This window comes from Crocuta crocuta, unplaced genomic scaffold, assembly GCF_008692635.1.
Source record: "Crocuta crocuta isolate KB4526 unplaced genomic scaffold, BGI_CrCroc_1.0 scaffold32, whole genome shotgun sequence".
NCBI classification, from domain to species: domain Eukaryota; kingdom Metazoa; phylum Chordata; class Mammalia; order Carnivora; family Hyaenidae; genus Crocuta; species Crocuta crocuta.
The window spans coordinates 3330493-3352742 of record NW_027529424.1 but is presented as its reverse complement, the minus strand read 5'-3'; the positions used below and the strand labels follow the sequence as shown (position 1 = coordinate 3352742).

Here is a 22250-nt window from a genome sequence, read left to right as displayed (position 1 = left end):
TTTTAAAAACCCTGAGTTGTAAAGTTGTCTTGATACTTGTTCAGGAAGCTTGCTTCCCTAAATGTTTCCATTACCGATAAGCTCTTCAGAATGTTCTATCCCTCTGGATTTCATCTCTCTAGATGGCCACTCCTTTTCTGCATGTGGATTACTCACCAGTGGATTAGCTGGGGCGAACTTTTAATCTGTGGGGCTTTGCCTTGCTTCCTCCCTTCGCCTGTTGGTAGACTCTTTCTGTTGCCTGCCGTCAGGACTGTGCTCGGGGAAAGGAAACGGGATGTTGGACTCTGAAACCAGAGTCTTCCTCAGGAGGGTGGCCCCGCGCTAAGAATCAGTGATGTTAGGGTCATTACACGCCCTGTTAGCTGGGTATCACAGTTGCTGTGTCCTGTGCTCTCCTTTTAAATACTATTTTCTATTCCTTTCCTTCTTGAGATATCTCACCTCAGACATGGTGTGTTGGTAGTCTTGAGATCACTCATGGAAGCAAGGCGTAGTTGGCCTTTCACATCTTTCCCTTGCTACTCGGGGCTTTAAGGGCTTTATGACTTTTTTCCCTGCAGGCCAGTGTGTCTAAAATCCAAAGATGAACCCTTGGCTGTAGTTATCAACTACATCATTTTTCTTCAGAAGATGTGATGTCTACAGAACTGAGGATAGGATGAAAAATTTCCATGCACAGCAGTATTTCCCTGACATTTCCCCCTCAGAATCTATCAAACCCTTTGTCTCAATATCCCAGATTTATTGACTCTTGAGGTAAAAGTTTTCCTTGTGCTCGGTACCTCGGCCAAAGCTTCTGACTGAAAAAATGTGCATTTCTTTTTCTTTTGCCAACACCTACTTTCTGAAAGTACTAGATTTTCTGAGGAGGTTGCCAGGGCTGGCGTTCGTGCGAAGGTGTGGAGGTGGTTTGGAAGAGAATAATAATGGCTACCATATTTCAGTATCTGCTAGGCTGGGGCTACTTCACTAGACACTTGACCTCTTGATGGGTCATTTAATTTGTCAGTAACCCTGTGTATTAAATACTGTTTGACAGTTGAGAACTGGCTGGCCCCAGGTCACATGATTCATAAGTCACAGGACAGCGGTTGAACTTCTGTCTGAAGAAGGTTCTGGAAGCTTCACAAGTATGCTGACTGAGGTGGAGCAGGCTTCTCCAGCGTGTGTCCTAGGAAATCTGCACCACTTAGCATGGTCCTGGGGGCTCTGGCAGGGACACTCGTGTGCCTCTGTGTCACAGCTGTTGCTGTTGAGTCTCCAGAACTTCACCTCACTTCAAAGATGCGTTGGAGGCCGTGCCTTCCTGCTGGAGCTGGGAAGTTGTGTTGTGCTTAGTGTGTGGCTGAGGAGCCTGGGACTTGGGGATCTATGACCTGGCTTGAGCTCATCAGGAACCTCTGTGCTTACAGAGGAGGGGGCCTAATAACTAGTTTACAGGTTAAGATTCCATTTTATCATTGGGTTGCTATTTCTTTACTGTTTAAAGGAAGAAAATAATTTTCTTAAATGTTTTATTTATTTTTGAGAGAGAGAGCATGAGTGGGGGAGGGGCAGAGAGAAAGAGGGGGACAGCGGATCCGAAGCAGGCTCCATGCTGACAGCAGCGAGCCCAGGTGAGGCTCAAATTCACACAAACCCTGAGATCATGACCCGAGCTGAAGTCAGAGGCTCAACTGACTGAGCCACCCAGATACCCCAAAAATAATTTTTGACATACCCAGGTAACCCTGAGATTTCAAATCAGACTATTTGCAAAAGAAAAAAAAGAGTGCTTACCCCAGGTCTCTGGCAAACAAAAGGTAGTTTTCTCCAGAACTTATAAAACACATATCATTTGTAGCTTAGTATCCATTAGCAGAAGGTCATGCAGAATTCAGGCAGATACCCCAAAATTCAGATCAAGTGTGGTTTATTAATTGAAATGGCTAAGACGTGCACAGTATGATTTCTTTCCTTGTCCCTCCTGCACGAGCTGGTGTTGAGCTGGTTACCTAGCAGCTGTCCAACCAGTCCGGGACAGATACTGTTACATTGTTTACTCCCAGCTGGGTGTTCTTTCCTCACTAAAACTTTAAAAAAATTTTTTTGCTCTGATCCCACTAACATAACTATTTCCCTTTTCTTGTTACAAAAGATTCTAAGTGCTTTTCAGAAGTTTATTAGATCAGACCTCACTTTTTCTCAGGGCTTGGTAATTTAAAGAAATCATTTTTTGTTGTGCCATCAAGGCCTCCTCGAATATAGCGTAACTCAGATGATTTCTCTGTATTTTCACTAACTGGAAAATACCGGGAGAAAGCCAGTATTTCACAGAAATATTAAACGTTTCGAACACCTGCTCTATTAAGGAAGACATGCCGGTGTGCGGTGTGATGTTACTCATTGTTTCTCTTCAGGATATGTTTTTAAATCTGTGTCTCTAATGATTTATATGCAGGATGACCTTTTCCTGCTGCATCTCAGCATAAAGATGAAGCGAGGCTGTATCTTGTATGAAGTTCACATCCAGAGATAGCAGGAGCCAAGCTGTTTAACATTCCAGTCTGAGGTTCTGAGTTTGCATGCGTTTCCTTCTGGAGAAGGCGTCCAACGCATGCAGCTCAGCTCTCAGGCTGTTTCGCAGCCGGTGAGACCTCGTTCCTTCAGACTCCAGAGCGACCTCTGGGGTCTTGGACACTGATGCCTTCTGGGGTCAGCTTCCAGGCGTGTGAGCCTCACAGCTACACAGTTACGTGGGCTTCTCCCTCTGTCTTGAAATTCTCACTGTTCTTTGAACAAAGATTCCCCCTACCCCCCACCCCCCCCATTTTCCTTCTGCTCTGGGTTCTGCAAGTTATGTGGCTAGTCTGGTCCCTTTTAATTAGGAAACTTTCCCCTCCACCCTTACAGCCTGGTGTCAGAGGGATTTGACTGACTGATGAAACTTTTCTTAGCGTTACTGGTTAAAACAATTTACTGAATACTAAAGTTATTGGATACTTGGGGAAATCTTGTATGGTGATATCCTGAGTGGTAAACACCTCCCAGGTACAGGCATACAGTTTTTGGTATATAAACAAATCTTGGGCATCTGGATGGCTCAGTCAGGTGAAGCATTCAGCTCTTGATTTCTTTCTTTCTTTCTTTCTTTTTTTTTTTTAATGTTTTATTTATTTCTGAGAGAGAGAGAGAGACAGCGTGAGTAGGGGAGGGTCAGAGAGAGAGGGACACACAGAATCCAAAGCAGGCTCCAGGCTCTGAGCTAGCTGTCAGCACAGAGCCCAACGCAGGGCTCCAACCCATGAACCGTGAGATCGTGACTTGAGCCGAAGTCGGATGCCCAACTGACTGAGCCACCCAGGCGCCCCTGGCTCTTGATTTCAACTCAGGTCACGATCTCACAGTTCATGGGATCGAGCCCCGTGTTGAGCTCTGTGCTGACAGTGTGCAGCCTGCTTGGGATTCTCTCTCTTCTTCTTTCTCTGCCCCTCCCCTACTCATGTTCTCTCTCTCTCTCTCTCTCAAAATAAATGAGTAAACTTAAAAAAGATCTCTGAGGCACTACTTTGCAAAATTTGAGGTGTCCCTACAATGCTGTGGCCTGCAGCCTTTCTCGGTATTATAATGGATTTTTTTTTAAACAGCTTTATTTACAGTTGAAAACTTAGATGCAGAAAATCTTGGGTTCTGACTCTGTGATGCTTCCCAGGTGTCTTCCTCCACTGGGGCATCAGGAGACCGGGAAGCAAACTCGGGGCCTGGGCAGATTAGCTTGCTCCAGAGCGTCTCCCAGAGCAAGGGAGGGCCCGAGGGACTTTGCTCCGGACCTCATCTCCCTGCGCCGTGCAGTCACCATGGGCAGTTGGGGCTTATTGTTGGGGCCTGTGGGGATATTGTCTGTCTTGTGCTTCTCTAGAACCTGTCAATGATGTCTCTGAACACCACGTGCTTCCCATCCAGCCAGTCATGTTTAGAGCAGGTAATGAAGTGGCAGCCGTTTGTACTGGGGCCACTGTTGGCCGTGAAAGCAGGCCTGGAGCTGAGTGTGACTAAATTTAAAATTTTCACCTGCCCGTGGCCCCTGGTGAGTACTGGCAACTCCAGGTGCTGAGTCCATTAAATGTTGGACTCTTGATTTGGGCTCAGGTCATGACCTCAGGGTCGTGAGCCTCTGTGCTGGGTGTGGAGCCTGCTTGAGATTCTCTCCTTACCTCTCTCTCTCTCTGCCCCTCCCTCACTTGTGTGTGCCCTCTCTAAACAAACAGCTGGTGACTCCAGTCCCTTTCCCACCCTGAATCATGAAATCCTTTATGACCCTGCGGAAGGCACTCCCTGTGGTGTCCCATCAGAGCCCCATCTTTCCTATAACTAAAAAGAAGAGACTTGGAACGAGGCCTTGACGTAGGCCCTGACGACTTCCCGCACACTTGAGCCAAGGGACTCTCCTGAAAATTCCAGTGCAGAACCGCCTAAAATTCTTGGCCGTCTTGGGCACAACGTCTGCAAAGAGCTCAATCTTCCTGTGGCCAACTTGCTGTCTGCCAAAGCTGACACCCTTATAAGATCACAACCTAATGGATCTTATAAGTAGGTCATGGTCTGTGACTGGGGCTCGGCCCTCCCTAGGCCCAATTCCTGGCTCTCCCACCCACCGGCCCCAGCCATACATGTGTGGAATGCGGAGTCTCTGTAATTCATAGGATGGGGATAACAGAGGCATACATTGTCTAAAATTGCTAAGAGGTGTTGGCAAGCTGAGGTAAGTTTTTTTTGTTTTTGTTTTTTGCATAATTCCTGGTATATAGTAAGTGCTCAATAAATGTTAGCTGAAATCATTTAATTTTGGGCCATTTTTGCCACTCTGATTCATGGCCAAGTATAATGCTTGAATTCCCAGTTTGATAGCTTTCAAAAATGTGTCTGTTCATCCTAAAGTGAACGGATCAGTATAAATCCTTTAGGAAAACTTTAAAAAAAGGGGTGGGGGAAGAAAGGGAGTGTATTTTTGAAATGTTGTCCTTGCCAATGAAGGGCAGGGATTCCTAGGTTTCCTGTTGATAAAGCAAAGTGTAGCCAGAAATAATACTTGGAGTGTGAAAGTGAAAAGAGGTAAGAATGCAGTTAAATGTACGCGCACGCGCGCGCGCGCGCGCGCGCACACACACACACACACACACACCCACTATATTATAGGCTGTATGGATACAAAAATGAAAAGGTCACAACCGCTCTTTTCCTCAAGGAGGTCTTAGAAGGTACCCTTTCATGATATTTGCTACACAGCCCTGCAGAGCTAGAGAAAAGGAGGCATGGGCTCCTGTGGTTTCTTCTCTGATGTTACAGTTCACCGGGCCGTGTGCCTACAGTGTTTGTGGGCTGGCATCGCAAGGAATGCTGGGAGAGGGGTCCAAATGGGAACAAGTGAGTGTTTGGCCTGGGCAGCTGTGGGTGGGGGTGGGCTGGGGGCAGGGTGGCGAGGAGGCAGATCTGATTTCAGATGAGGGGAAGCCCTTTCCTCCCCAGCCCTGGAACCCACAGAGTACGTATTGTAACACTGTTCCCGCTACCCATTAAATAGAGACATGGTTTCAAGTGCGAGATAGACGTCTGTAATGCCGCAAGCCTTCAGTCACAATTGTGGCCCATTTTATGTCATAATCATCCAGTTTGACAACAGAAGGGAGGCTGAAAAATCCTTCCTTTTATGAAGCAGATAACATAATGGCACTTCGGCTTTTCATGTGATTATTGCTTTCATAGAATGGGTTGATTTTTATCATGGTGCACCGAAATCAACACATTTTGAAAGACCGTTTCTTAGCTAAGGTAAGTCTCACGTATTCGGTAATGATGTAATAGGCTAGCTGACTGACCCGTTGCTTCTGGTTTAAAATGAGTGGTCTGAGGTTTAGACGAAAACAATTAAAAGTATGTGCCTGTGTGAAGTGGCAGGTGCGTTTTATGTCTTTCTTCCATTTTGATTTAATCGAAGGCCTTCATCTTTTCTTTAGACTTAGGGAAATAAAAAGGAGGTGGAAGTGAAAAGAGCTAGCTGTACCTTCCAAACAATTGTGAAAAGGAGGTCACTTTTGTACATACATGGGGCGCCAGCAGTGGGCTGGGCACCTCACAAAGCCGCAGAATTAATGCCTCCCCCTTGCTGGTGCACTTGAAGTCAGGCATGGACAAATGTAAGAAAATCCTGCGTCATTCTATTTAAAAAAATCTTTTAATGTTTATTTATTTATTTTGAGAGAGAGACAGAGAGCGTGAGCAGAGGAGGGGGGCAGAGAGACATAGAATCCGAAGCGGGCTCCAGGCTCCGAGCTGTCAGCACAGAGCCCCCCGTGGGGCTCGAACCCACGAACTGTGAGATCATGACCTGAGCTGAAGTCGGACACTTAACTGACTGGGCTGCCCAGGTGCCCCAGTCCTACATCTTTCTAAGAGAAATCCTGGGTAGCATTTCTTAAATGGGAAGTAGGAAGAAGTGAAAAAGGTGCCTTTTGTGTGTGTGTGTGTGACACATGTCACGTGTCAGGTTCCTGTGGTGACCAGGCTCAGCCTTGGTCTGTATCACACAGTCCTCACGTGGCCCTTGAGCAGATGTAGGGGTGTTTTGGATTTTCAAGGTTCAGAATGTTGACTCTGGAGAGGGCCTTGTGAACATCTTGTTCTTTGATCGCGTTGAGAAAACAGAGGCCCTGGACGGTTGGAGGCCTTCCCCAGGGCCACATGGCAAAAGGTGCAGATTCAGTGTAAACAGTCAGAGCTTTTGAGTGCAGAGGGCTCTTTCCCTGATAGCTCTGGGATCACAGATCCTCAGCCTTGGGCTCCGGGGCGGGGTGGCTCAGTCGGTTAAGCGTCCAGCTTTGGTTCAGGCCACCATCTCACAGCTCATGAGTTCAGGCCGCATGTCAGGCTCTGTGCTGACAGCTCAGAGCCTGGAGCCTGTCTCAGATTCGTGTCTCTCTCTTTCTCTGCCCCTCCCTTGCTCACACTCTGTCTCTCTCTGTCTCTCTGAAAAATACATAAACATTTAAAAAACATAAACCCAGTGGAAACTAATTTGACAATAAACTATTAAAAAAAAAATAAAAAAAAAAATAAAAAAAATAAAAAACATAAACCCCCCCACAAATGCTCAACCTTTTCAGGTGACAGAAATGTATGCAGGTTCTCTTTCCACATGAACAAACATGACTGAGATCTTCCCTCTTCTTGTCCTACTTTTGACTCCTCATCAGGCCCTCAGGGAGGCCCAGGAGTATGGTTGTCGGGAGACCTGCCTCAGTTGCTGTGAGAACTGAGCGAACTGACAAGAGGTGAAGTTCCTAGCACAGCCGTGCCTCAGGGCAAGCGCTCAGTCTCCGTGAGCCGTTGGTGTCCAGAGCTCCAGGGCACGGGCGAGCGCAGGTGGCAGGGGAGGCGGCCTTGTTTTCTGTGCTTTATTACCACTCGGCCTTTGTCCCTCGGTGCCAGCGGCCTGGCTCTCTTGCCTGAGGGGGCTGCTTTCCTTTCAGAAGGCCGAGTGTAGAAGCCGGCGTCTGCTAAATTATTGTTGGATTGATTTCTGCCATCGCTCGATGAGCCCTGTGCGTGTGCATGTTTTATGCATATAATAGATAATTGATGCTGCTTAATTAAGTTTTGTGTTGCTTTCTGGAAAGCCCACCGGTGGCTCAGCTAAGCCCAACACCTGGGCCAGGGGAGGCGTCCAGCCCCGACTGTGGAGGGAGCACCCGCAGAGATTCCGGGAGGAGCTCCTCTCTCAGGAACTACTTCGCAGCAGACAGATCCCCGCTCCCTTGTTTTTTCCCTGCTTGCCAGCGTGCTGCTCACCTTTCTGGGACAGGAAGTTGTGTCAGGTGAATCCAGGGTTCACAGCTGGGAAAACCTATTGTCTTTCAGGCTCATGGTCAGGCTTTCATAGAAGACGGAGCAGACCTCTCAGGGTTGATTAGCATCACAGTCCGAGTGTTCGGAAGGCAGCGGTGTGGCGTACATGCAGAAGCGGCCCGGATTCACCTTCACAGCGCTGGGCAGTTTTCGTCATCTTGTTAATTGGACGATTTCAGATGTGCCAATTAGCCTGTGTCAGGAGCCTGCTGAAATGGGAGAGATGAGGAGTTAGGCGGTGCCATTACTGATGAGGTTTCAAAGTGCAGACATGGCTTTTCTGGGGACTTGGGGATGGATACAGGGTAAAGCTGGCAGTTCATTGTTTTTTTTCCCTCAGCTACCCTTTAAAGGAAAACAGGCAAACAGCAATCGCATTAGCTCTTGTTTGGAATTTATTAGCAAAAACCATGTCTTAGAATGCGTGCGGAATCCCTCATTTGCGTGGTCAGCCCGAACTCCTGCACCCTCTGTCCCTGTGATATCGCGTCATGGTAACACACGTGACGTCCTTATACTACATGTCACACTTACTTATTCCAGACTGTAAGCTACTTGTGGATGAGCCTGACACACCTTTTGGTGACTTACATGGGATCTTGCATATGAAATACTTAGAAATGAAATGGATGGGGCGCCTNACATGTACCCCAAAAAAGAAATGAAATGGATGATGTAACTGTCTATCATCATACAGATGCAAAAAATACTATCATTGTTTTGAAGGATTTTCAGCTGCAAAAGTTTGAAAGCCAGAAATTGTCATGGCAATGAGAAACAATGAAATCTGGCCATGTGTAGCAACATGGATGGACCTTGAGGGTGTTATGCTGAGCGAAATAAGTCAGGCAGAGAAGGACAAATATCATATGTTTGCACATATAGGAGGATTAGGAGGAACTTGACGGAGGAACAAGGGGGAGAAGAAGGGCGGAAATGGTGGGGGAAAGGGAGAGAGGCAAACCATGAGAGACTCTTGAATGCTGACAAAAACTGAGGACTGATGGATGTGGGGGGGAGGGGGGGATGGGCATGGAGGAGGACACTTGTGGGGATGAGCACTGAGTGTTATGTGGAAACTAATTTGACAATAAACTATTTGTAAAAAAAAAAAAAAAGAAATTGTAATGGATCAGACATCTCCATTTCCTGAACACTTGAGTTAAGAAATACTTCTGCTCTTAGCGATAATAGCACCTACTGTGTTCCAGACACTTTACGAGTAGCGTGTCGTGTAATTTTCACAACATCTCTGCGAGGCAGGAGTTTTTATCCTTTAAAAATTTTTAGCAGTTGGGCGCCTGAGCGGCTCAGTTGGTTGAACATCTGACTTTGGCTAAGGTCATGATCTCATGGTTCATGGGTTTGAGCCCTGCGTCAGGCTTTGTGCTGACAGCTCAGTGCCTGGAGCCTGTTTTTGATTCTGTGTCTCTTTCTCTCTCTGCCCCTCCCCTGCTTGTGCTCTGTCTCTGTCTCTTAAAAATAGAGAGGATAAGTAACTTGTCCAAAGATGCATAGCCAGGAATAGAAAGATCCGGAATTTGAAGCCATGTCTTTTCAAGTCCAGATTTCCCACTCTATACCTCTGAACATGTATCCCAGCTAACCAAGATGTTGCTCTAATATAATTTGTTTAGGGGTCAAACCGGATAATCCAAGTTTCAGGGTGTAGTTTTTGATCTGAAGTATTTGGTGTGATTAAATAATCAAATTAAGTAACTGTCAAATCCCCGTTGTTCTGGGATTTACAGATTTAAATACAATTAGAATGGATTTTCCCAAATGTTTTTTTTTTTAGGTGCTGCGAAGAGCCTTTTGTGGTAGAACTAATTTTGGTGGGTAGGACGATGAGAAATCAGGGAACATCTGAGCAGGTAAACTGACACAGAATTTCAGAACGGGCTCAGAATGATGACTTCCTTTCTGCAGCGAATTGAGTGACTAATAACTCAGGGAAATGTCAAATGGCCTTTAACGTAATGCCCCCTGCTTGGGCTTTATATTAGCAGGTGTTTATTTCACCAGACACAGGCTTTGGATTTCATTAACTCTGTGCACCTCAAGTCTTCTTGAGGTGCACAGTCACCTGAAATGTTCTTTAACACGTCCCTGTCCCTTCCTGACCTATTTTAAGTACAAAGCATGTGGAAATTCTGTTCGGGAAATACATATTGAGGAAACCATGCATTGGGAAATGGGCGCACTTAGGACTCTTATGAATGGTCCGAATGCTAAAGTTTCCTTTTTACCTTCTGACAGAAGTTACAGTTAGGAATTCTACTCCGAGAGCTAACACCCTTCTGAATGGTGAAAGAATGCATGCTTCCTCCTGAGATCAGGAACAAGGCAAGATGTTTGCTCTCACTGCTTGTGTTGAACATTGTCCTGGAAGTGCTGGCCTGGACAGTTAGGCACGAAAAAAGAAAAGAAAAGAAACAAAAGGCTTCCAGATTGTAAAGTAATAAAAAGTAGTAAGTCTCTATTTGCACATGACCTGATCTTATAGAGAGAAAATCCTAATTCCACTAAAATCTCCACTAAGAATCTGTTAGTCCTAATATGAGTTCATCAAAGCTATAGGATACAAAACTAAGTATATATCATACAAAATCAATTCTATATGTATTCTGACAGTGAATCATCCGAAAATTAAGAAAACAAGTCTGCTTATAATAATAGCATCCAAAAGAATAAAAGAGGAATAAATTTACCAGGGAAGTACAAGACTTATTCACTGTAAATTACAAAATACCATTGGAAGAAATTAAGGAAGTCCTAAACAAATGGAAAGACATCCTGAGGCACCTGGGGTGGCTCAGGTCGGTTAAGCATCCAGCTCTTGGTTTCAGCTCAGGTCACGAGCTCACAGTTGGTGAGTTCAAGCCCCACATCTGTGCAGAGCCTGCTTGGGATTGTCTCTCTGCCCCTCTCTCTGCCCTTCTCTCCCCATCCCTCACTCCCAAAATAAATAAACCTAAAGGAAAGTCTTTAAAAAAAAAAAAAAGGCATCCTGTATTAATGGATTGGAAGACTCAATAGGGTCAAGATAGCAAAGTCCCTAAATTTATCTACAGAGTCAACATAATATCTATCAAAATCCCAGCTGCCCTTTTTGCAAACATTGACGAGCTGATCTTAAAGTTCATATGGAAATGTAGAGGACCCCAAAAGAGTCTTTAAAAAGTGCGAAGAGGGGCGCCTGGGTGGCTCAGTCGGTTGAGCGTCTGACTTCGGCTCAGGTCATGATCTCACGGTTCGTGGGTTGGAGCCCTGCCTCGGGCTCTGTGCTGACAGCTCAGAGCCTGGAGCCCGTTTCAGATTCTGTGTCTCCCTCTCTTTCTGACCCTCCCCTGCTCATTCTGTCTCTCTCTCAGAAATAAATAAAACATTAAAAAAATTTTTTTTAAAAGTACAAAGATGGAGAAATCACAACTTGTTTTATTTTTTTAAATATATTTTTTAATGTTTATTCATTCTTGGGAGAAAGAGAGAGAGAGGCAGAGCATGAGTAGGGGAGGGGCAGAGAGAAAGAGGGAGACACAGAATCTGAAGCAGGCTCCAGACTCTGAGCTGCCAGCACAGAGCCTGACGTGAGGCTCAAACCCATGAACCATGAGATCATGAAACTGAACTGAAGATGGGCACTCACCTGAGTGAGCCACCCGGGTGCCCCAGAGAAATCACACTTCTTGATTTCAAAACTTATTACAAATCTACAATAATCCTGACAGTGTGGTGCTGGCATAAAAGCAGACATATAGAGATCAGTGGACTAGAACTGAGAGTCTAGAAAGAAACCTGTACATTTATGGTCTACTGATTTTTGACACAGGTACTAAGTCAGTGTAATGGGGGAAAGAATAGTCTTTTCAATAAATGATGCTGGGACGACTGGATATCCAACATAAAAAAAGAATGAATTTGGACTGTTAGCTGCTATCTGTCACATACAAAAATTAACTCAAGATGGATCCATGACCTGTATCCCAGACGTTAAACTATAAAACACTTAAACCATAGGTGTAAATCTTCATTATTTGGAGTGAGAAGTGTTTCCTAGATAGGACACCAAAAGCAGAAGCAACCAAAAAAACATAGATAATACTTCATCAAAACCAAAAGTTTTGTGCCTCAAAGGTTACCATCAAGACAATGAAGAGACAACACACAGAATAGGAAATATTTTTTTGTAGATCTGATCAGGAACTGATTTCAAGTATGTTTTAAAACACCACTTAGGGGCACCTGGGTGGCTCAGTCGGTAAGCATCTGACTTTGGCTCAGGTCATGATCTCTAGGTTCATGAGTTCGAGCCCTGCATCGGGCTCTGTCCTGACAGCTCAGAGCCTGGAGCCTCCTTCAGATTCTGTCTCCCCCTCTCTCTGCGCCTCCCATGCTCATGCTCTTTCTCTTTCTGTCTCTCAATAATAAGTAAAAACATTAAAAAATAAAAAGAAAACACTCAGTAATTAAACTACAATCCAGTTGAACATGGACAGGGACTCCAAATACACGTTTCTCCAAAGAAGGTAAACACGTGACCTATAAGCAGACACAGAAGGGCAAATCAAAGCCACAGTGAGCTATCACTTCATGCCCAGTGGGGCAACTACAGTGGAAAGATGGATAGTACAAAGTGCTGGTGAAGGTGTGCTGGTAGCAATGTAAAATGGTGCAGGTGCTTTGTAAAATGGCCTGGCAGTTCCTTAAAAGGTTAAAATACAGTTACCATACAAGCTGACAATGCTACTCCTAGGTGTATATCCAAGAGAACTGCCAGTACGTGTCAACATGAAACCTTGTACAGGGATGTTCAGGGCAGCCTTACTCATATTAGCCAAAAAGAGGAAAGGACCTAAATGTTCATCAACTCATGAGGGCATAAACAGAATGTAGGCTATCCATGCAATAGTCTAATATGTAGCCGTAAGAAGGAATGGAGTACTGATACATGCTACAATATCGCTGAACCTTGAAAACAGTAGGATAAATTACCAAAACCATGTAGTATGTTATTCCCTTCCTGTGAAATGTCCAGAACAGACACATCTGTGGAGACAGAAAGTAGATTAGTGGTTGCTTTGGACTAGGGGTGGAAGGGCTTGAGGGGAAGTGCCAAATGACTGCTAAAAAGGTCCCGGGGTTTATTTGGGGGTGGAGATGATGAAAATGTCCTAAAATTGGTTGTGGCGATCGTTGCATAGTTCTATGAATATACTAAAACCACTAAATTGTACTTTATATTATTTTTAGTTAGTTAGTTTATTTATTTATTTAGAGAGAATCCCAAGCAGGCTCTGTGCATGACCCAGTGCGGGGCTTGATCTCACAAACCGTGAGATCATGACCTGAGCCAAAATCGAGTTGGGTGTTTACCTGACTGAGCCACCCTGGTGCCCCTGAGTTGTACACTTTATTTTATTTTATTTTTTTTTTAAATTTTTTTAATGTTTTATTTATTTCTAGGAGAGAGAGAGAGAGAGAGAGAGAGAGAGACAGCGTGAGCAGGGGAGGGTCAGAGAGAGAGGGAGTCACAGACTGAAACAGGCTCCAGGCTCTGAGCTGGCAGTCAGCACAGAGCCCGACGCGGGACTCGAACCCACGAACCGCGAGATCATGACCTAAGCGAAAGTCGGACGCTCAACCGACTAAGCCACCCAGGCGCCCCCTGAGTTGTACACTAAAACAGTGAATCGTGAATTATACCTCCATGAAGCTTTTATAGAAAAAAAAGAAATCTGTTGATCTCTCTATCCATCTACTACTATTTACTATAGTAATTGACAGTCGGAAACAATTCAGCAATATTTATAAAATATAGCACATCAGTAGAATGTGACACTGTAGACTTTGACCCCTGATGCAGAATATTATCTTAGGGCATAGATAAATGATAAACCATTTATTTTGAAAAATAAGTTATCAAATAATACGATCCCAATTTTGTGGAAGAACATTTATAATTGTATGCAAAGGGAGAGGGCTGGAAGTAGCTACATCAGTTATAGTGATAGTAGTTACCTCTCGGGTGTTGAAATGACAGATAACTTTAATTTTCTCCTTGTTGCCTTGCTGTATTTCCTAGATTTTTGTACTGCTGATCATTTACTAGTTATCAGAAAAAGAAGCTCTATGTACAGTTTACAGATAATAGACTGGTTTAATACTTGAATAAAATAATAAGGAACTAAGAAGATAACCTTACATTCACCTGTTGTATTCTACAATGGTTACTATTCTCAGAATAATGACGTTCTTCCTTGCTTTGACACACAGTGTACACATAACATAAAATAGTGAACTTTGAGAGCTTAAAGATATGTATATTAGACATTGTAAGCCATTACTAAAAGTTATATGTATGTATCTCACCATGTCATAATAATTGCTCAGTTAGTAGTAGCTACATGTCTTGCAATGTTCTGAAAGGCTGTACTCATTTCTAAAACTTGGGCCATAATACATTTGTTTCCCTTGCCTCCCCTCCTCCCCCACCTTCCATGGCAAGTTGCTCTTGTGAGTGAACAGTGAAGACATGGAGCCTCTCGGGGCAGGGACGAAACCTCAGATGTTTCTCTCCCGATACAGGCACCTGCCACTTAGCATCTCTTGTGCAGCCAGTGTTCTGGGTGTGGCTCCGGGCGATACCCAGAACGGTGATTCTTCAGAGACGTCCATTCTCCGGTGATGTCTGTGTCCAGTGGCTTCTTCAGCACTATTTTGGGAGACTGTTTTGGAGCACTGGGTGGTTTTCCCCTCTGCTTTGGGAGGAAGAGACTTCTAAGCCTTTGTTTCTGTAGAATTTTACCTGACTTAACCTTCCGGTTTTCTTGCCTTCACCTTTTCCCCCTCAGATTCCAGCTTCTAGATCCTACACGTGCGAATAAACGGTGTCGAGTTAACACTGGTTAAAGGCAGAGGAGAAGCCAGCCCTGGAATGTGCTGGTGTGCCTGCCCTCCCCAGGATATTGGCACTCTCAGTATTCATGTCTCTGTTGTGTGCTGTTAAGAGGTACAAGGCAAGCTTCTGATTGGCTAAGAGCACATCTCCTCTAACCTGCCTCTTAAATTAATAAATTGTGAAAAATGCACACTTGCGAGTCCCCTGAGGTGTTCACGAGCAGCTCTGTGATTGCCGGGGGCTAGAGGTTCCAACAGTTTTTCAGATAAACTGTGCCAATATGGAGGTTTGCCTGCTAGGAAAAGAAAAACATCAGAGCCCGAGGAAGTCATGAGATATGGCATGAGTGTGAGTGTGTTATTAAGCTCCCCAAATCACATCATGTTGTTCTAAAAGCTCCATGGTTGGAGGAACATACTTTCCAAGCCTTGGAGAAAGGGAAGACTTGCGATTCCAGGTGTGAAGGATCTTTTCCTTAAATCTGCATGACTTACAACCCTGGGAGCTAACGGAGATGCACCTGCGTCGCCCTGAAGAGGGTTTCGCTCCGCAGGACCTGGAAGACCCAGGCACGTCGGGTTAGACCAGGGGCTTGCTGTCCAGGCTCTGGGTGACTCCCTGCGTCGGCTCCTGAGATAAGGACTGTGTGGTCGCCAAGTGAGTTGAAGGGTTTGGGTGGACGGTCGGCTCCGGGTGTGTCTTTCATGCCTTCGCAAGCCCTGGATGTGTGCTAGACTGCTGCTCTGGGGACAGGCTCCTTGGGATGTCATTCGCTGCGGAAACATCCCGCCCCTGCTGCCTGTGGGGGGTGTGGCCAGAGGCGCCTCCCTCAGGCTTCCCAAGAGATGCTGGGCACAGGAGAGGGGTGGGTGTGGGACCGGCCACCACCGCAGTGTCCGCCTGCGGCCCGGGTGGGAACGTGACCTAGTTCTGGGCCTCCTGGCACATTGGCATCACAACCAGCCCTTCCTTCCTCCTCTCCTCACAGCGAGAATCATTCTGCTGAGGCTTTTGGAGGCCGGAGGGCCGGTTTTAGTAACGTGCCCTTTCCTGGCTGGCTCTCATCCAGTGAATTCCGGTGAGTGTTAATGGCCGTGAGTTTGAAATTTTTATTTATAAAGAAACGGTCTCTCCTGATCCTGGTGTCCTTGTCAACTGTTACCGGTCTGAAGCCCCTTCCTTCTTGGGGAAGAGGCTGAGACCAAAGTGGTCACAAAATCTGTGGTTTTGGATTGTCATCTGTGGTCTTCTGATTTTATTTTTTATGTCTTCTGTATGGATTTCGACCAAAGGAATAGGGGTGAATTCAGTGTAAGTACCTGTAGTAGATCTCCCGGACCCCCAGTGAAAAGGTCATTCTCCCCATAGATCATTTCTATACGAGCCATGGGATGCCCTCCCTCAGCCCCCTTCCTGGCCCCTGCCGTGCAGGGTGACTAACTTTGGGAGGTGGCTGGTGGTCCTGGATGGAATTTCCTTTTGAGTCATGAGTGTGACCAGTCCACTGCTCTGGCTGCTCTGAAGGAATGAATTCGTAATGTTTATCCTATACTTGACCTTTTATAAAGCACTTGCTCTGTGTGGTCTGTTCATTTTCAAAGCTGGTGCAGAATTTTTGTAGTCCTTTTGCCGGCGATTTGTACCAAGGGGCTGAAACACTATAAAGTGGTTCAGTCTCTGATTGATTCCCTAGTGGAGGAAATTCCTCTGATAGGTGGAATGCCAGAGCCAGAAGGACTTGGGATATATACAGATTATCCTCATGTTTTACAGAGAAAAAACAAAACAAAACCCTAGCTCAGAAGGGTTAAACAATTTGCCCAGCCCCACACAACTAGTTAGGGACAGATTAGGGCCTAGTTAGGGACCCAGGCGCAAGAGCCAAATCCAAATAAGAGAGCAAAGCCAGGGCACGGAATGGCCTCCAGGGGCACTTCTGAAACTGTTTCCCTTCTCTCAGTTCCCTTATGCTGGTGTTTGTTACGGGAGAGCCAGGGCATCGAGTCTGAAGTGAAAATGACACATTAGGACACAGAAGCCCAGAGGGGTGGAGGGACTTGCCCAAGGCCACACACTTAGTGAATTGCTGATCCTGGTCCAAAATGCAGGTCCATTTATCCCCACAAGGGGCCCTGCATTCAGACCTTCTACATTCAGATCCTTCCGGCCCACTACGTCAGGTTCAGTGTGCATGAAATACGGAATGCTGTCCGTTCTTTATCTTGACTTTATGAGTCACATTGGTGGCATTCAGTTTGGGGTCACTGATGTGCTCAGAGTCTGCCACTGAGTGGGGGTGTGTGGGGTTCAAGTTCAGTTTTGGCCAGCTCTAGAGCTGATGTGTCGAGCTACCACTCTATTCTGCTAAGAGTGAAGAAACCCTTTTCTCCAGTCACAGTGTACGTAGGCATATAAGGGGAAGATTTAGCTTCGGTTTTAAGTCATATTTCTACTTGGATTCTTGTTCTCCATACAAAGTCGAATACTTTAAAGCCTGTTGGGTTGCTAGGGATAAATTGTAGGGTGCTTTCTTTGGATTAAATGGGAATCACTGTGTGGAGGAGCTTTCTAGAATACTGTCTTTGGGAATTCTGAAAGCGGTCTTACCGTTGGTAGCCCATAGAATATGAAGGCAGCTTCACCCCAGCTGGGATTGCCGGTTGCTTTTTACATTCTTAAATCTTTTGCCAATTTTCCAGATGCTTTTGGAAATTCATGCTGACCATTTTTTTTTTTCATTCCATTTTGAGTACTGAATATTTTCCTGTCACTACTTAAACTGGCATGAATAAAATATTCCTTTTCAGGATGATGATTTTCAAATGTTTTTTTTTTAAAGAAAAACAAAACATCCCAGTTGGTTAAATTTATAAGGCCTGTTAAAAGGCCCTTACAATGCCAGTGGTTGAATTTGGAGATAGGATTTGTCTTTCTATAGGCCACATAGTGTTAAGTACAGTGTCTCCTGGTAGTGGGGTACATGAAGGGTCCAGTAGAAAATAGATACATTTGAATGAATGAAATTGAATCATTGAGGACTCAGAATAGAGTTTTCCCCTCAGAACTCTCTGGATACCTGTATGAAATTTATGGGATAGTTGCTGTCATTAACAACAATATAGGTAAAAATGAGGATTGATTAAAAACAGTATAAACAGTAAGTATAAGATATCCCATTGTTTTCTTCCTTCATTTGATAAATTGTCGTTTAGTTCTTACTAAGTGTAAGGTCTTGTGCTAGGTTCTTTGAGAAACAGAAAAATATATACTTAAGGAGCTTACAGTGTCAAGAAGAAGAAAACTTACAAGCCTAGTAACTCTAATAAAACTTAGAGAAGTAATAAATTTCACAAGAAAGCGAACTTAAACAAAGCCTTTTGCGTATATTATCTGCATTTATCTGCATAACCACAGTGAGATAGCCTCAGAGATCTTAATTTTCTGACCCAGAGACATTGAGCCCGTAAGTGGCAGAGCTGGGCTCCCTCAACTGACCAGACAGTCCTCTGCCTTCCATCCCTGGGCAGAGATGAATGTTCTTTGAGTTCAGAAGTGGAGATAGTAATTCTTGGTTGGGGAGATGTGGTGATGCTAGAACGTGAGCCCAACCTTGAAGCATGGGGAGGATGTCCAACTTTGGAGGTGCACCAGGCCAGAGGCATCATGGAGGGAGATGGCAGGGTGGATGTCAAGGGTGGGGTTCAGTTTGCTGGAATCATCAGGAAATAAGGTTACAGAGGCAGGTAAGGGAGAGGCGCGTGGGTGGCTCAGTTGGTTGGGCGTCCGGCTTTAGCTCAGGTCATGATCTCACGGTTTGGGGGTTTTAGCCCCGCATGGGGCTCTCTGCTGTCAGCACAGAGCCCACTTTGGATCCTCTGTCTCCTCCTCTTTCTGCCCCTTTCCTGCTTGCCTGCTCTTTCTCAAAAATAAATGAACATTAAAAAAAATTTAAAAACCCCATAAAGGTAGGTGGGGGGGCGGATGTTCAGATCATGATTAGTTTTGTTGTTTTAAGGTTTAATTATTTTAAAATATTTTTTTAATGCTTATTAACTTTTTGAGAGAGAGAGCACGCAAGCATGAGTAAGGGAGGGGGAGAGAGAGAGAGAGAGACAGACAGACAGACAGACAGACAGACAGACAGACAGACAGACAGACAGAATCTGAAGGAGGTTCCGTTCCAGGCTCTGCACTATCAGCACAGAACTCGAAGTGGGGCTCAAAGCCACGAACTGTGAGATCATGACCTAGCTGAAGTCAGACCCTTAACCGATTGAGCCACCCAGATGCTCCTAAGGTTTATGTATTTTGAGAGAGAGAGAGAGAGAGAGAGAGAGAAAGAACAAAGACAAGTGGTGGGGGGGAGAGAGAATCCCAAGCAGGCTCTGCACTGTCGGTGTGGAGCCGGATGTAGGGCTCAATCCCATGAACTGTGAGATCATGACCTTAGCTGAAATCAAGTCAGTGGCTTAACCAGTTGAGGTTAAGATGCTCCAGATCATGATGAATATCGAAGTCTAGGCAAAATTGTTTTTTTAATTTGAGCTGAAGCTATTGGAATATCATATTCTAAAGTTAGAACATTAGAAGCCGACCTCAGTGTCTTGCGTGGGGGGATTGGGGAGGAGAGCTCTGGGAAGGAGAGCTGGAGGTTGGTGTGGTGGTCCCAGCGAGAGGGCTGAGCTAGTGTGGTGGGGGCAGCAGTGCAGGGGGGCAGGGGGTGAGCCTTGCTGGTGCCTAGTAGCCATCTCACCTGGGAGCTGGGAGCAGCAGGGTTGGTGTTGGCACTGCCCCAAATGAGTTTCCCATGACAGCACGGTGCCCCTTCAGTCTGACCTGGGTGTAACTGGTGGTTACTTCTTTATGGTACATACAGTGGTTAAATAGCTTTCTTTAAAAACAATGCTTTCTGTCACATTTTGTTCTAAGTGCTTTACAACTCACTCAGGTACTCTTCATGACTACCTCTTAAGGTAGGCTATGAGTATTATTCCCATTTTACAGATGAGACCATGAAGGCTGGCTCTAGGACCTGTTCTCTCAACCACTACTTTGGTGTTAATGGCACACGTGGTAACTCAAATTTTAGCGTCTCTCCCTGAATCCTGACTCTCTTCCCTTCCTAAGATAAAAAAGGTTACCTATCCAATGGATACGTAATCTATATAGTAGAAGCAACAAGAATGAGATTTGTCACGAGGGTTTTTACACAAAATTGGATGAGAATTGCTGACCCGGGAGAATGAGAGCTTTTTTGAGTGAGGATGACGGAAGAGACTATCTGCTCACAAAATTCTGGCCCTGCCTCCTTAGTGCACAAGTAGGGAGAGAGATGGGTTGGCGGGGGGAGGGGGGGAGCGCGGCGGTGGGGAAAGACCAGTGGCTGACAGGGACTGTTAAGACAGGGCTAGAGTCCAAGGCCTGGTATCGAGTGTAGTCAGGAATGTTCTGTTGCATTTGGGGAGGGTTCATGGAAGAGCATGGGGGAGCCCACCTTTCAGGCTCCTTAGATGGAGGCCCCAGTGGGCTTTGGTGGAGGAGGGGATGCGGGAGGCCAGCACCACAGCCCCAGGGGCTCTGCCACTACAGGGGCTCCTCTTCCACTGCTGCTGTCCCCTCGTACTCACTCGATGTCTTCCTCGTCTTCCTCTGTTCCTCCTGTGGGTTTAAGAACTTTGGGAACCATTCCCCAAATTATTATTTTTCTGATGAGGGTATGGAGGAGTTTTGCTTTGTTTCCTTCCTTCCTACCTTCCTTCCTTCCTCTTTTCAGCAAGCCAATATTTTCTTTCTAAAGCTCTGCCGTATATTTCAAGCAGGTGCCAATGGTCACCTACCACACTAGCACCAGGTTGTGGTGTAGGCAGCAAACACCATCTGGTCATCAGCAGACCCGGCCAGGGAGGTACACTGGGGTGGCTGTGCCTTGCTGCTGGAACTGATAGCTTCCTGTTTCAGCACATCTACCTCCATCTTGCCTTCTAAGTCCCAGATCTTTTTTTTTTTTTTTTTTTAAATGTTTTTATTTATTTCTAGGAGAGAGAGAGAGACAGCGTGAGCAGGGGAGGGTCAGAGAGAGAGGGAGTCACAGACTGAAACAGGCTCCAGGCTCTGAGCTGGCTGTCAGCACAGAGCCCGACGCGGGGCTCGAACCCACGAACCGCGAGATCATGACCTAAGCGAAAGTCGGACGCTTAACCGACTAAGCCACCCAGGCGCCCCGTCCCAGATCTTGATGCCGGGGCCCGTGGCAGCACAGAGCCAGTATCGGTCAGGGCATGAATGATGCCCCCACCATCTGGTATGTAAAGTGCCTGCCTTCGCTGAGGTCCCACAGCATGGCCTGGCATTGTCCCCTCCAGAAGCACAGAGGGATCTGTTTGGAGAGACAGTCTCCGTGTTCAAGGAGCCCGTGTGGCTGACGTGATCGGTCTTCAGCTTCTAGTTGGCCAGGCTCCCTACCTTGGCCAGCTCGTCCCAGCCATTGGAGACACTGATGGGATTGCTGCTATCGGGTGAAAAGTGGATGCAAGACACCGCTTCCGATGGCTCTCATCCTGGACAGTGTATTTGCATACACCCAGAGTCTTCCACAGCTCGATGCTTTTATCTCAGGAGCCAAAGACACTTTGGTGGTTGTAGGAGGAGAAAGCCATGCTCAGCACACCCTTGGTATATCCTACAAATCTGTGCGTGGTGGTACCCGTTGTGAGATCCCAGAGACAAAGCGTTCCATCAGGACAAACTGGCCACCTGAGGAGATGAGCACATCGCTGACAGAGCAGGAGGGACCCCAGGAGCCCACTGTGAGGTGCCATCGCCGGTCTCATCCCTGGTCAGCTTCCACTTGATGACGGTGTCTTCTTGAGAGGTGGACAGTATCATGTCTGGGACCTGGGGAGCAGTGGCCATCTGAGTCACCCAGCTGTTGTGACCCTTGAGGGTGCCACGAAGTGTCATCTGCTCAGTCATGGCAGCAGAGAGTGTGGTGTCGCCGTAGCGATGGAGGAGCTGGATAGCTCAGAGAGAACTGCATAGGAAGAGAGAGAGAAGGCCGCCGTCTGAACCGAGGAGTTTTCAGTATCAAAGCTTACATCCAATGACAGGGTTTTCAAATTCTCTGTCCCCAAACCAATTTCCATAAGCATCTACTGCTACCGGGGCGGGGGAGGAGGGAAGATAAGAGCAGCTCTCATGGGAGAAAACCCCTTTCCTGAGAGGCTCCCTGTGGGGGAAGGGCTAATGTGGACCTGTCTTCTCATGGTTTGGGTGGTCTCATCACCTCTGCTTCCATCGAGGCCTGACCTGAGCAGATCCCTGACATTGTGTTAAATGAGCACTTGAGATCTTGCTTGAGTTCAGAGCAGCAGTTGTGTTTATTCTCCTTGTTCCCTTGGCTGGTCCCTCCGGGCTGGGCCTGGCCTTCTGCAGCTGTCGCTGACTTGGCTCAGAAGTTCAAGGTCCC

The 22250-nt window shown here is 46.1% G+C and overlaps 1 protein-coding gene and 1 pseudogene across 2 annotated transcripts in view; one reads left to right on the top strand and one right to left on the bottom strand.

The window, feature by feature from the left end:
- The window catches only part of CAMK1D (calcium/calmodulin dependent protein kinase ID), a 441354-nt gene that overhangs the window by 13957 nt on the left and 405147 nt on the right, over positions 1–22250 (top strand). Inside the window, exons 1-2 of one of the 2 annotated variants that reach the window (XM_077758502.1) lie at positions 5716–5811; positions 9683–9758. The exons of the other annotated variant lie outside the window; for it this stretch is intronic. Of the exons in view, the coding sequence (XP_077614628.1) occupies positions 9732–9758 (27 nt within the window). The 5' untranslated portion in view covers positions 5716–5811; positions 9683–9731. Of the gene's footprint in view, positions 1–5715; positions 5812–9682; positions 9759–22250 lie in introns of those variants that run through there. 2 annotated transcript variants of the gene reach the window in all.
- Positions 20577–21969, bottom strand: LOC144227034 (small ribosomal subunit protein RACK1 pseudogene; annotated as a pseudogene).